At 41.1% G+C, this 15,269-nt stretch overlaps 1 protein-coding gene across 2 annotated transcripts in view; it reads right to left on the bottom strand.

The window, feature by feature from the left end:
- The window catches only part of MICAL2 (microtubule associated monooxygenase, calponin and LIM domain containing 2), a 162,638-nt gene that overhangs the window by 13,206 nt on the left and 134,163 nt on the right, over positions 1 to 15,269 (bottom strand). For both annotated transcript variants that reach the window (XM_063117290.1, XM_063117291.1), the window contains 3 exons: positions 10,900 to 10,997; positions 7,494 to 8,877; positions 2,873 to 2,967 (listed from right to left, as the gene is read on the bottom strand). In XM_063117290.1, the coding sequence (XP_062973360.1) occupies positions 2,873 to 2,967; positions 7,494 to 8,877; positions 10,900 to 10,997 (1,577 nt within the window). The remainder of the gene's footprint in view (positions 1 to 2,872; positions 2,968 to 7,493; positions 8,878 to 10,899; positions 10,998 to 15,269) is intronic.

Genomic DNA, 15,269 nt, shown 5'->3' with positions numbered 1-15,269 from the left:
ATTAGTGGTGATCAAGCCACTGTCCAGGATTGGCTGAGGTTCTCTAATGTCAGAGGGAGATGGAGCTTCCATAGGGCTCAACTGCTCAGATTCTAGGAAGGCAGAAGAGCATTAGAAAGGAGGGCCCGGAGAATTATTGATCTAGGAAATTAGAAGTCAGGAGCCTGAGGTTCAAGCTGCACATTTCAACAGATCCTTTTTTTCAAACTGCCAGGGCTGGATCGTGACTGCAATGGAAGGCAAAGGGTTAAAGCCTACCGCCACCCTAACATCATGATCCAGATTAGGTCCCTCACACTTACTGATGAATAAGAAAACAAGACATGGGGCATTATCCAATGCAACACTTCTGCTAAATTATGTTGCTCTAGTGTAAGGAATATCTAGCACAATGCCAAGAGCATTTGCTGGCACAACATGTTTTCCCAGAAAACCTGTCATGCCAAAAAACACTACTGGCATTATGTCAAGTGCAACACAATTTACATTAGCGGTAGTGTCATGTGTGGTACTCCCCATAGTAATATTCAGTTTGGCCCTGAGAGACAAAGGTCACAGGAATACTTAGAAAATGAGATGGTGTGTTCCAGAAGAATACAAGGGAACCTCTGAAGGAGGAATGTGAAAAGAGAACAAAATCTGGGAGAGAGAATGGTCAGTAAGCCACGGCAGGAGTTGCAGAGTTGAGGGTTGCATAGATTTGAAATGAGCGAGCATTTCATATGTAGGAAATCAGTATACTAGGAAAGGGAATCATTACTTGGTTTGGAGAAAGAGAAAAACAGGAGAGGAAAGATCTGCTATTCCCAAAAGAAATGTTATGTGTTCTTTGTTTCCCTGAGGGCGAAATGTTCCAAGGACAGCACTTATTTATGTTTGGTTTATTTTGGCAGAGAGATCACTTGAGGGGTTTATGTACATGCAGTTTTGCCCAACCAAGTGCCCTCCATTATCCCAGACCATTGACCCTGCTGGTTGGGACTGATGGGAGAGGGCCTTCCTGGTGGTGGCCCCGCAGTTATGTATGATCTCCCTGACGATGACCACCTCACACCAACATTGTTATCTTTTTGGTGCCAAGTTAAAACTGCCCTTTTTTCTCAGGCATTTGGCAGCATACAATGAGTTTTAAATTAGGTATTGTATCATCTTTGGCTGGTTTAACAAACTGTGTTTAGTTATTGGTTGTCTGTGCGCGTGCGTGTGTGTTATCTGTTTATATGGTTTTATGTAAATGCCTTTCCCTTTGTACTTTGTATAATGTGTTTTAATTGTGTTTAATTTTTGTGAATTGCCCAGGGGCGGTATAGAAATGTAACAAATGAAATGAAATGATGTAATATTTGGGTTTATTTTCAAATATACAAGTTGAGCATAGATGGCAGCAGACCACACAGACCACCTTCCAAGCAGCAAATGTATTGCCATACATCAGTCCTCCAGAGAGAGGCAGCCCTGCCTGATAATTTCAGTTTACTACTCCCAGCTGAGCTCTCTCTCCTTCTAAAAGTTTCTATTATTTCTCTTTTGTTCCTTTTTACTAAAACCTTCATCAGCCCCTCTTCCAAGCGAGGAAGGTTCAGGAAAGCTGTACCACTTTTTTCTCCCACTACATCTGCTCCTCATCCACAATATTCCAGGGAGAGTTCTTGGTATCAGTAAATCATCTTTAATGAAGTAACTCCCCAAAAAGATGCACTCAGTAGCCATTATGACTGACCATTCTTTCTAGCCCGTAACACCCTTTTGTTCAAATCCCGAACTGGGATCCAGCATTGCTTCAAGGAAAACCCACAACGGCAGCCCTCTTCACAGTAATCAGACAGCAATCCTATGACAATAATTCTGTTTTCTTATTAGCTTGGTCAGTGGGAGATGGATAGCAACATCTGTGAGTTGGCAGACAGTCATCACAGATAAAAGTATGAGTGCAGCCTGCCGAGACAAATGCACTCTCATTACTGTACTGTAATAGGTCTTAGACCAGACCTTTACTCATATAACATTCATGCCAACATGGATGCTTCCCCCCACAAAAATTTTTAAAACTGGACTCCACTAAAGCCATGCATCAGCAGGTGCCAGCCTTTACCTTTTGGCAGGTGCTTTCGAGTTTCTATGGACAGTATAGTCATTAGATTGCCCTGAATGCTGCAGCATTATTTTTACAGCAGTATTTCGATTGCAATCTCAAACAGTTCTGTCCCACAAACATGATGACTTTAGCAAGTAAGGCCAGGGCTGACTCAAGCTATTTTGCTGCTTGAGGCAAAGGATAAGATACCCCTCTCCCACCCCCATTCCATGTACAGAAGCCTACCAGACTAGCAGTGTAATTTTATTTCAACTCTGGCTGCCTCTTTTGCACCTGAGAGCAGCAGGGTATAGAGCAGGCTTTGTGATACAACTCTGTCCTCCAACACATTGCCACCCCTCCCCAAACTGTCACCTGAGGCAACCGCCTCACCCTGTCTAATGGTAAGGACGGCCCTGAAGAAGGCAACATAATAATAATAAAATTAGTAAATAATAATACAATTAGTAACTTATGCAATGCTACCCACACTCAAGAGGTTGCCAGCTTTACAAGTGCAGATGGATTGTTCGTACAATTTGTTCCAGCTGCTGAAAGGTCTATGCCTGGGTCACTTGCCCCTAAATCCAGCCTTCATCCTAAACATACTATTATGGAACATGCTGGTCTGTCATGGCACAGCATTTGTAGTGGTCTCTCATAAGCAGGGCTGTGTGCATGCCATTCATTAATATAGTGCAAGTAGCATGTAGCATGTTCATTTTAGATCAAAACTTTAATATTTTAAATATTCATTAAAGGCAAAAGGGTTTTGGAGGACAGCATTGTAAAGGTTACCTTGTGTGGCAATGAAGGTTTGTATTCTAATTCATCAGAAGAAGTTGAAGAACAATAGTCAGTTACTCGTTTTCTGACAGGTAGACGTTCAGAACCTAAGAGAAGACACAAAAAAACTCATTGAAGCAGACACTGTTATCTTCCTAGACTTTTGCATGGATATTTGCCATAGCCACTTACATTGCACCTGCCTGTAGCTTTGCAAAGCTATACCTAACAGCAATTTGAAGAACTGGTTGATTATATTAATTAAGTTTTTGGCTACTGTTCAAGGCCTTCACTACTTGGTAATTCTGTGGCCACCCTCATCCCACAAACATATCAAGTTTTATATACGAATCACTGTTAATTCCTATTGCCATTGAACGATGGCTCAGCCTGCATTCAAAAATCCGGGTCTGTTGTTAAAATGCATATCTGGAGTTAGCCATGTTATCTAAATGATTGTCCAAGACTCACCATGCGACGTAATTGAATGCACAAAGTCTGAGCCAGCTCTTAAACAAATTACCCTTATGTGGCTTGTAGCATCTGGCACCCATTTTTACTCTGTGACATCTGCTCAGTGTAAAATAGCTGGCGTCAGAATGTCTGGTCATATAAAAAAGGCACAAATATAATCAAAAGCAAATGGACTTCACGAAGGAGGTTTTATCATACAGCCTCATGCAACGTAAATATTTCTTTAATTAGGTCTAAACAAATGTCACTTATATTTTCTCTCTCTCAAGATTATCACACCATTGAAGGGTAAATATAAATATGGCAACACAACAATGGATTTTTTCACAAACATCCCCAAAATTGACATTTATAAAAGATTTCTGGAGGGTGGGGGAATCTGTATTTAAAGATTCAATTTGACTTTATTTTTGTGCCTATTATTCTATTTTTTGCCCCATTCTTCAGGGTAATGTTTTAACAGGAATGAAACATTTCCGCTTGACAATTTATTTGTCTAATTCATATCATTCTCCTCTCTAACAAAACAGAATAGGTGCAATGAACATCTGTTAGTACACTTAACCTGCTGCAGGATTAATGATTAACACCTGGATTAGATTCTGTTTAGACAGTGAGTGCAAGCACATGCTATTTAAGATGACTGAGGACTTCATGTTTAATATAAAAGCCAGGTAGCTGTTGATTTACTCTAATCGATTGTGTGAATATATTTATTAGAGAATGCATAAAAGTCCATTTTCTCCCTAAAATATCAAAGCATTTGTTTTTATATATACTTTGACATGCACAGGCTACGGAATGGTAATGGTTGCCACCCAGCAGGGTTGCTTGTGCACGCGCAAACAAGAATCAACACACATCATTTATTGAGCTTTTTCACCTTCAACAGTACACCTTACTAGGCTGCATTTTATGCCCAAGGGAGCTTAAAAACAACCACTGCAGTTTAGCCAGAGAGCTGCAGATAAAGAAAGTGATCTGCTAAACCCTGATTTTCATAAAATACCCCCATCAGGATCCCTTGTTACAGGTCGAGGTTAACCACAAATCTAAAACTAATCCAAATGTGCTCATCCAGATCATAGCATATTATAGTGAGCTGGGGATACCTGCTCGCTGAAGCCTGCCGAAGAAGACAAACCCTTTGCAATTCCATTTGTTCCACATTACAGGGGAAAGTAAACTGATGAGGAGTCAACAGTTTTCAGTTAGAGTAGCATGCCTTTTAACTGTAGGACAGAGCAAACAGTGAGCAAACAGGATCTAAGTATCCTAGCACCAGTCTGCCATTATATAACATATTGTATGTCCATATTTAAAAGCAGTCTTCCCCGACCCTCCAGGTTTGTTAGACTACAGGCCCACCATCTCCAGAAAACATGCTGACTGGGAATGATGGACATTCTGGTCCAGGAGCCAACTTGAGGAAGGGTGTTTTAGGGGAACTTTATTTAAACATGTGCCAGACACAAACTGGTAAAATGAAAATCCCTTCAACCAAACAACCATTGGTTGAGGATCAGGGGACCTTCTGCCCTCTCTTCCTGTGCCACAGTCACAGATGTGTGCACAAACAATTAATCCCACTCCCAATTCCAAGAGCTCATTATATTGTGCCTGGGATAGCTGGAAACTAAAGTGTGCCAAGAAGCCTTCGTAGAGGCCGTGATGTTGAGTTGTAGGCTGCATATCCAAGGAATGCAAAGAGTTTCATTCTTTTGCCATCTTTGGAAGTGAAGGGGAACCAACCTGGAACATCCCCTTTGAGATGTTCTGCTGATCAAGGACTGCTGGGAATCCCACATGTCTCCAGTGTGGTGGAGCTAAACTAGCTGATGTAAAGCCAATTGTGTAGTCTAATGCCATTACTCAATTCCCGCTGGACACTTCCCAGGCCGGCTGGCTATATAAGTCAGTGTTGCATTGCTGGAATTATGAAGAGTGAACAATGAGGGCAAAGGCAGGTTAATAGGAGTATCTTCTTATTAACAGCTGCAGTAAATCGGGTTTGACAAATTCACGAACCAAATTGAGAAGATGTGTTTTATATGGTTAGACTCACATATTGTGATTCTATTCAATTATCAGCTTCACTTCTCATGTCTGTACTCCAAAAAGCAGTGCTTTGGAATTGAGCATACAGATATTTCTTAAAATTCCCTTGTGTTTAAAGCCATTGAAGTATATTGAAAAAAATAAGTTTCAATGCCCAAGATATATTAAAATGGCTTTCAAGCACAACCATGGACCCCTTTTCTTCTTCTAGAAGCAGATATCCAAACCCTTCTTCCTTTCCTGTTCCCTTTCCTTCAGCTTAGTCTTTCAAAAGCTCTACAAGAATAGGGAGTCTATTGTAATTCTAGAGCACCTCCTAATGTTTTGTTGCAGGAATTCCAATTCTACAACCAGTCATAACCATGGAATTAAGACAGCCAATTGCATAAGAAGATAAAAAGAGCCATGCTAGATCAGACCAAACATCTGATCCAAGGGTCTATCTAGTCCAGCACTCTGTTCACACAGTGGCCAACCAGCTGTTGACAAGGAACCCACAGCAGGACACAATGCAGCTACATTCCATCATAGCTTTAGCTATGCCTTGTGAGGTCTTATTGTACAAATGCCATGAGAGGAAAAAGGAAGTATCCTAGGATTCCCAGTGACTATCGTGGGTTCTTTCAGCCACAACGAATTTCTTAGACTTCATTATCAATATCAATACTACAAGTGGCATTAAGTATATTTGGAAGAAGCATGCCTGCTATCTCAGAAGACCAGAGCACATATTACAGTTGCCATGGGGATGCTGTTGAAAATGGTCTCCTTGTGCCAAATGACTCTCAGCCGTAATATACATGAAGTACATAACCACATAGACATCTGCCATGTTTCAAGAGTCCTCATCCTTCTACCAGCAAGCACTAGGAACTAAGCAGTGAGGGGCACAGAGACATTTAAGTAGTGGAAAATGTATATATATGCTTGTTGATACGTCACAAACAGGTGGAAAGTTATTGTGAGAGGCATCCCCACAGCAATTCTAATGAGGGCACTAGAATCTGGAGCAGCCTTCCCAAACCTGGTGCCCTCCAGATGTGTTGGACTACAAATTCCACCATCCCCAGCCAGTATGGCCATTTAGTGTAGACCATATTGCTCTTATAGGTTACATTTATTTTTAAATGTATACTCATTCCTTCAATGTCAAACATTTTCAGGTTGGTTTATAACAAGATGGTAAGAAAAATAAAACTCAAGAAAGCATTACACAATTTCAAAGATTAAAAGGGCTGGGAATTTTTTAGAAGGTCTTCACCTGGCACTCAAAAAACAAGAATGTAAGCCCCCTAGAGAAAGGACTTCACCACCAAGGTGGTATTCTCTCCAGCCTCCACCTGCCTTATTTTTGCTGGCAGGGGCAACCAGACGAACACCACCAAAAGTGCTTTGAGGATGGCTCATGTTGGAGCAGGCACTCTTTCAGGTATTCAGATACCAAAGCTTGAAAGTAGGGGTGGACCACTTATGGCTGTTTGGGCCTACAACTGTTTGGGCCTAGAACTTCCATCAACCCTCACCATTGGCTATGCTGGGTCAGGCTAATAAGCGTTGTAGGCCAAATATCTCAGTGCCACAGGTTGCCTGCCTCTGCTTTAAAGGTAAGCACCAACATTTTGAATTGGGCTCGAAAAGGGACATGAAAGCAATGGTGAGTTATATCCCCATTGAACAACCTAATGGTATTAAAACTATGTTCTCAACTAACTAACATTCCCAAACAGTCTTAAAAGAGTACAGCATGATACAGCAATCTGATTTGGAGGTTATCAAAGTATGGCTAACTGTTGCCAAGCTATCCCTGTCTAGCAGGGGGTCACAGCCGGTGCAACTGAAGGCAATTTCCAAAGTGTGTTGCACTCCCCACTCCCCCCAGAAAGTGTCTGCTGAGAATAATTGCAAATTTGGGGCAATTCCGTTGAACTCCATGGAAAGATATACCAAAGAGTGTGTATGTTACAGTACATTATATCCCTTATAATTCCTAGTCTAGTTTCCTGAATAGCCAGGAAAAAAAATTGCACAGGGGAAGCCTTCATAATAAATAACTGCCTTTCAAAATGGTAGTACAATATCTCAAAAGAAACAGTTTGCTTACCCAAGTGTTCTCCTTTGGAAGAATTATTTAGTACTTCGTCGACATCAAAGATGGTACAGGGTGACGCTGCCGGCATTAAAGAAGAGGGTTTAACTCTGTCATCAGCTTTACTCCTGAAGTTACTGAACAGGTTCCAGACATTGTTCCTCTGTTCAGGATTATCTAAAATGGCCTCAGTGTTTTTGTTCTTATGCCTCAGAGAGGAATAAAGAATGTTCTTTTGATTATGAGCATGCCAATCATCCTTGGAAGTCCTCCACAAGTTCTCTTTAAGGGTAAATCTTTCTAGAAGGGTTGGCACATCATCCACATTGGTAGAAGAAGAATATTCAGATTTATGAGGACTCTTGGAAGGGACAGTATGCACACTGTAAACAGGAAAAGATATACATTTGCCATCACATGAATACTCCACTCTTGGACTGCTGGAAAAATGAGACATATCTGAACGTTCAAGTCCAAGTTCTTTTTTTGCACTACTCAACACATGGGGCTCCTGTACCTCAAAAACATCCCCATGATTCTTGCTGTTCTTTAGACTTACAGAGTGAACCAGGGGATGAGGGAAATTGAAGAATGTGTTTTCTGAAGGAAGTTTGGCATGCATGTCCTGGCCCTTTTTCAACCCTTCTGGAGGAGAAATCAGTGGTTCTATGATGGATTTCTTTATAGCATTGGCAATTAGCCTCAATGGCGATTTAGGCTGGGCTGCCATGTGTTCTTTGGGACAATTATCAACATTCTTTGGAAGTCTGTGTTCAGGACACAGAATCGGTGAACGACTATCTGTGAACTTAAGAGATCTGCCACAGTTAGATTGCTTTGGTATGTTCTCATAGCTATGAAAAGAGGCATTCTTCATTTCTGGAATTGTGTGGCCTTGCTCTTTGACTCTTGTCCCATCCTGCTTAGCGTCATTCAGAGCAAGTAGCTTGGATTGCTGTTGCTCCATCGAAAGGGATAACCTCCTCATTATCTTGCTTTTAGCTTTGTTTAAATGTCTGTCGTGCCGCTCTTTGGCAGACCTTGAAGCAGTTTTATCTCCCTCATCAGGATTTACAGAGGATACATCTGAATTCTTCTTAAACAAGCCTGAGGTCAGTTGCACACCATTCACTGTCCTGTTTCCTAAATATCGGTCTTCAACACTGTAGTCTTTGACTCCATGCTTAGGGTAACCAGGAGCTGAACTCTGATCAACATGGCAAAAGGATTTGCTATATGACATTGGAGAGGTATCTGTGCAGTTATAAAATGAATAATGGGGAACGTAGAAAGGGATTTCTCCAGGTTCATCTGTGGCTTTTCCTTTTATTTTCAATGCTTGGCTGTGAGGTTTGGAATGCTCTCTTTTAATTTTTGGAATCCTGTTGGGAGACGTCAGCTGTAAGGAATGCATAAAATGATTATTTTTAGAGGGAAATGTAGCTAGTCATCCAATGCTTCTATTTAGAGGCTATTTTCAAACAAATAAATGAGAAAACACACCACCCTCAGATAAATGCCAAGATAATGATGGACTTTGGAAAACATCCTAATGATAATTTAAAAAACAGAAAAGGAATACAGTAGAACAGTGTAGGTTATTGTTTTTATCCAAATGTCCCTGGGAGACATTCAAGATATTTGGATACTCAGATGTCTGTGGGAGTTCTTTTTCCACAGAATTGCATTGATCTAGCAGATACACCGCTAGACTGGGGAAAAGGCATTCCACCTTAAAAGGAAAAATTACAGACAGTGGCATTGAATTGCACTGTGCTAAGGTTGGGCTGAAAGTTCTGAAATTAGAACTTTCAAATTCTGAGAGGACAAAACTGCCTTTTCTGTTCCACATTTTCAGTGTGTGTGTGGGGGTGGGTGGGAGAGCCTGAATGTTGGATTGCAGGGCAAGCTCAAGTACAGATTTTTGTAGCACTTCAACTGCTTTGAGAATGACACAAATTTTCAAATCCAAACATGACAACTTTCACTGGATGCTATTGAAGACTCTAATACAAACTAGAGTTTCACTTTTGAAATACCTAAACTAGTCCAGCCTAGCATCCTGGGGCAGGGAAACTAGGGAGGATGAGATAGGTTTTAATTTATTACTCTACTAATTTAATTTATTTACTCTATTCAATGATAATAATAACAATAACAAGAAGGGCACAAAAAGTGCTGCATTTATTTCCATGATCTCTTTAAAAACCTGTTAGTGTAAAGCTTATCTATCAGACTGAGTTTGTTCATTTAAAAAAAAAAAACAGCCTGAAGCTTCAGTGGACATTCAGAAATTCTGAAAGTTTTAAAAAGTTCAAAGCTCGAGCTATCAAAACAAGTATGTTTATTTTCTCCACACCAAACACACTCCTATTGCTGTACAGTTCAGTACCAGTTTATTAATTCCATACCAAACAGCAGCTCATCTGACATCATGTACTTACAGTGTAAAACTTAAAGAAATACTAAATGATCTTTTTAAAAAGGCCATGCCAAACAGCACCTGATGTGACATCACATGTTTTTGTTCCAGTCACAAGGGAAATGGCCAAACATATTTTCATCCCATCATTCTCAGCCTACTAGCGCCCATGATGACTCAGGCTTTACACTAGTAATGAAGACTTCCTTGTACACAGAAGAATACTCCCACATTTGCCCATCCATCAAGTGTGCCCATCCATCAAGTGTGGATTTGCCCACCCACATTTGCCCATCCATCAAGTGTGGATTCAAGGATGGACTGAAGTGAACGTAAGTGAACTTCTAGTGATTTGGAGATTCTGATCTGGTTTTTATGAGTGGTTTGTCATGTGTGCAGTTCAAGTCTTACAACAGCCTTCCCCAGCTTGACATCCTCTAGATGTATTGGGGAGGATGGGAGTTTTAGTTCAATATATCTGGAGGGCACCAGTTTGGAGGAAGAATGTAGCTGGGAATGATGGGATTGTAGGCCAACACATCTGGTGGACACAAGGTTGGGGAAAGCGGTCTTAGGACTACTAGGCACGGAATTCTCTTTTTTTGTATTGCTCTCATCTAAAGTTAAAACACCTTTAAGATAAAGTGCTTTGATAATACACATTTTGTGAAGTGCTCTAGCTCTCTGAAATCATGGATTTCCACCATCACCATGGTTTCCCACAGAATTCCATTGCTGGGAAATGGAAAAATGAGCTGGATGTGGGAAGCCAGCCAAGATAGTTTCTGACTGTTCTGATATTGTTCCAGAACAGCAAATGCTCATGGTGGAATTAGTTGCACACGGTGTGTATGCTCCTTAGATAGATGGTAACAGAACTAACAGAGGGCAGTTCTGTTTTACTGTGTTTTAAATGGTTTCTTCGGTTGATTAAACAGTTAACAAAAATGTTACAATGGGTCCAAAAACGTCTGTTGCTAAAGCTGCTTTGCCTCATACCTCTGTCTCAATAAGATCATTTTCAAAATCACTTTCAATGCTGGCCGAGGCGTCCCTTGAAGATGGCCCATTTTTCTTGCTGTACAGCAGAGGAAAATCTACAAAAGGAAAAGTGGGGTTTGCTCAAACAAAATGCTATTAATGCTAATTATCCCCCTCATAGAATTGATAAAGCTTATAATGCTGCCCATATCAGCTTTGTACATTCCCATTCTAGTGTAATGAATATTATGGAGAACTGCTCACTGTCTGGGAAGCTTGTAAAATGCCATTTCTGTGTCCTTATTTTTTTTAAAAAAATACATAAATTCAAAATCAAATGTTCAATATTATCGACTTCTGCTCCAGCTTTACAGGCCGGCTGTCACATTCAGATCCTTTGACTGTAATTTCCGGGGGTGGAGGGATCAGACTGTTCCCTCTTGCCCCCGAGCAGTAACTCTTCCCAACCTACAATGTTGCCTGATTCATCCTTACTATCCTGCCATTTAAGAATCTTTAATCTGTTTTTCTAACCACTGCTTAAGAATCGGTGCAGCAGAATCCCCCCCCTTCTGTCATTTCCCACCCAACCTCAGCCCTCAGCACAATGGAATTCAAGGCCAGCTCTTCCCTTCATTGACTGAATGGCTGAGCTCTCCTCCTGGTGGTGCCAATTAAGCTCAGCAGGGGACAAGAGCTGCAGCTGTCAAAGACTTTAAAGCAAAATTCAAACATAAGGGAGGAAATGTTTTTGTTCTCTGCAACATAGGAGACAACATTCCCCACCCCCACCCCAGTATGGATTCTTGGATTGTATAACGTAACATTAAATTTCTAAAAAAAATAATATTGGTCTACAGAATAGTAAACAACGGAAATGTTTCTACAGCTTTGGTTAAAATAAAAACATTTATCAATATGCATGTTATTACAGTCCAAGGCCCTGAAATCCAAGCAAAACGGTTTCATCTGACGCCTGCCTAGTTAACAAACAAGGTATGGCCTGGATACTGCAAACTTTCCCAACCATTCAATTCTGTGCCAACTTCACCTCCTAAGGGAACAAGCATTTCCCTCACATCTGTAATGTGTAAGCAACAGTAGGTCACCTTTCCATTCCATCGTGTTTCTGTTCTACACAAGGCAGGAGTATCATAGAAGGGGCCTACAAGGCCATCGAGTCCAACCCCCTGCTCAATGCAGGAATCCACCCTAAAGCATCCCTGACAGATGGTTGTCCAGCTACCTCTTGAATGCCTCTAGTGTGGGAGAGCCCACCACCTCCCTAGGTAACTGATTCCATTGTCGTACTGCTCTAACAGTCAGGAAGTTTTTCCTGATGTCCAGCTGGAATCTGGCTTCCTTTAACTTGAGCCCGTTATTCCGTGTCCTGCACTCTGGGAGGATGGAGAAGAGAACCTGGCCCTCCTCTGTGTGACAACCTTTTAAGTATTTGAAGAGTGCTATCATGTCTCCCCTCAATCTTCTCTTCTCCAGGCTAAACATGCCCAGTTCTTTCAGTGTCTCTTCATAGGGCTTTGTTTCCAGACCTCTGATCATCCTGGTTGCCCTCCTCTGAACACGCTCCAGCTTGTCTGCGTCCTTCTTGAATTGTGGAGCCCAGAACTGGACACAATACTCTAGATGAGGCCTAACCAGGGCCGAATAGAGAGGAACCAGTACCTCACGTGATTTGGAAGCTATACTTCTATTAATGCAGCCCAAAATAGCATTGGCCTTTCTTGCAGCCATATCACACTGTTGGCTCATATTCAGCTTGCAATCTACAACAATTCCAAGATCCTTCTAGTATTGCAAAGTACTCTTTATGAGCCTCCTCAAATGAAAAGAGAGTGTGGGGTAGGCCCCACATAATCAGTATGGCGCTCCTTCCGACTTAGCACTCTCTACTGGCAGAGCAAACAACTCAAAATTGTAAACAGTGCCTCAGGGGAGAAAGGACCTCTCATTCGCAGTTCCTGTGAATTATTACACAACTCCTGAAACTTCACATGCAACAGCATCCTCCAGAAGTAAGCACCTCCTCCTCCCTTCCTCACCGTTTCATCCCTTTCTTTAGATACATTCCATCAGAATATCTTCAGGTGCAGCATAATGTATATGTTTTAAATTTTGTAATGCCACCTTGAGGCCCAGCATTGGGCAAAAGGTGGGATGATTAATAATAATAATAATAATAATAATAATAATAATAATAATAATTTTTTAAAAAATCCAGATTTTGGTTCAATACGTTAGGGAAACCAAGCATCTCCAGGGGGGCTGAGAAGGCCGATGGGGGTGGAACCTGATGACATTTCTTAAAGCCATGCTGCTACCTGACTGGATGATTACACCATTGCTGGTTTATCTAGAGGAAGAGTGGGCAAACTTTGGGCTTGTGAGTTCTATTTTATTTTTTAACTAGAACCCATGAAATCCACTAATCAGACCCAGGCACCATGCAGTTAATCGCCTCCTGCACCCCATGAGCCATACACTGTATATACAAATACAAAACTTCATGTGAACACTTCAACGTGGTCAGTAGAATGGCCATCTGTCAAATGCAACCAATTAACAGTCCCATTTTACAGGTGAGGAATACTGAGCGTTCTGTTTCCAACTGTGGTCAACCAGATGCTTTTTGGAAGCCTAGCAGCAGAACATGAAGGCAACCACTTCGTCTCAGCCTAACCCATCTCACAGGGAATTGCAAAGATGAAATGGGAGAGGGTGGGGGAAGAGCCATGTATGTCATCTTGAGCTCCTTGGAGGAAAGGTAGGATATGAATATATTAGGAAAATAATAAATAATCTGAAAGCCATCTAAGCCAGTGCCTCTCAGTACCACAACACTGTGAAGCAGCATGTTCTACAAATTAATTATGAGCTGTGTGAAAAATGATTTTGTCTGTCCCAAATGTACCATTAATTTCACTAGGTGACCCTGAACTCTAGAACTCTAAAGAAGGAGCAATATTGTTCTCTATCAATTTTCTCCATACCAAACAGTGTTATAAACCTTGGTCTTTTCCCCCACCCTCAATTTTCTCCCCCCTCCACCTAAGTGAAACAGTCCCAAACATTTTAGCCTTCTCTCATATGGACGATACTCCATTCCCTCAATCCAATTCAATCTAATCCAATCAGTTTTTATTGCTTTTGGCCAACGGCCTTTGCATACGCAAACCGAGGGGGGAAAGCAAGAAATACCAAAGTTAAACAATACATATAACACATAATAGACTAAGTCTAAAAAATATAATAATCTATCATTAGTCCAGAAGTAGTGTAAAGGAAATACATTCCCTCAATCATTTTGGTTGCCCTTTTCTGAGACTTGCCTATCTCTACAATAGCCGTTTTTGAGATGGGGTGAACATTACAAGTCATCTCATTAACTACTATAGCAGTAACATGAGATTATCTTCACCTACACCTGTCCTCCTTTTGTTAGTCTATGCCACCCAAATTAATGTGGAAAACATGAAGCAGAATAGAAGTGACAGTGGCAGATGCCAACTTGCATCAGATTAATACCCACAACTGTTTCAAGACAACTGAAGATTGGTATGTGTGTGAGTGCTGCAACTACATGAATTTTGCATGAACAGAAGCTTGCATTTTGGGAAGAGGAGTGAATAAATCTAGTGGATGTGGACATCTCAATCTTTGACACTCTGCTTCACTGTGAACCAGGCTTCCCCAACCTGGTGCCCTTCAGATGTATTGAACTACAACTCCCATAATTCCCAGCCAGCATTGCCAACACTTCTGGAGGGCACGAAGTTATAGAAGCTATTGTAAACTATCAAAAACTTTGTTTGTCTATCTGCATGTCTGACTGACTGATCCAATATAAAAGCCTATTTGAATATTATGTTACTACACTTGAAAAAAAAAGTCTGGAAGAAACTACAGCTCCCCTTCTTTCTCCATTGACACCATAAAGTGCACACATTTGAGGGAAGGAATCTACACTAAACTCAAGCTCTGGTGAGAAGCATCAGTGTAACAAATTCTATTTGTAACGAAGATTCACTGGGTGTTAAAACCGCACTCTTTGTCAAGTAAGAGAAATAAACAAAATATAGAAGTTACAGCGAGGACAGGTTGCTTCCAGAGTGTTACAATTCGTTTCAGCCAGTAAATTGGTTTTTGACTGGTCTTAAAATTCTCTGCCTCCTTCCAATAGGCTTTTAGCTCCCTCTGGAGACTCCTCACCAGACACACATGGGATATTTTAAATAAAATGGAAGCAAAATTAATAGGCAAGCATTTAAACAAACACTTAATTATGAAGAGCGAGCTGAAGAGGAGCTAGCAGGAGGTGGGCCACTACTCCTTGACGCCCTTAAAAAAGCTCCTCAGGGTTTGCCTAAGGT

This window comes from Elgaria multicarinata, chromosome 2 (genome assembly GCF_023053635.1).
Source record: "Elgaria multicarinata webbii isolate HBS135686 ecotype San Diego chromosome 2, rElgMul1.1.pri, whole genome shotgun sequence".
Classification (NCBI taxonomy): domain Eukaryota; kingdom Metazoa; phylum Chordata; class Lepidosauria; order Squamata; family Anguidae; genus Elgaria; species Elgaria multicarinata.
This window is presented reverse-complemented; position numbering and strand designations above follow the sequence as displayed.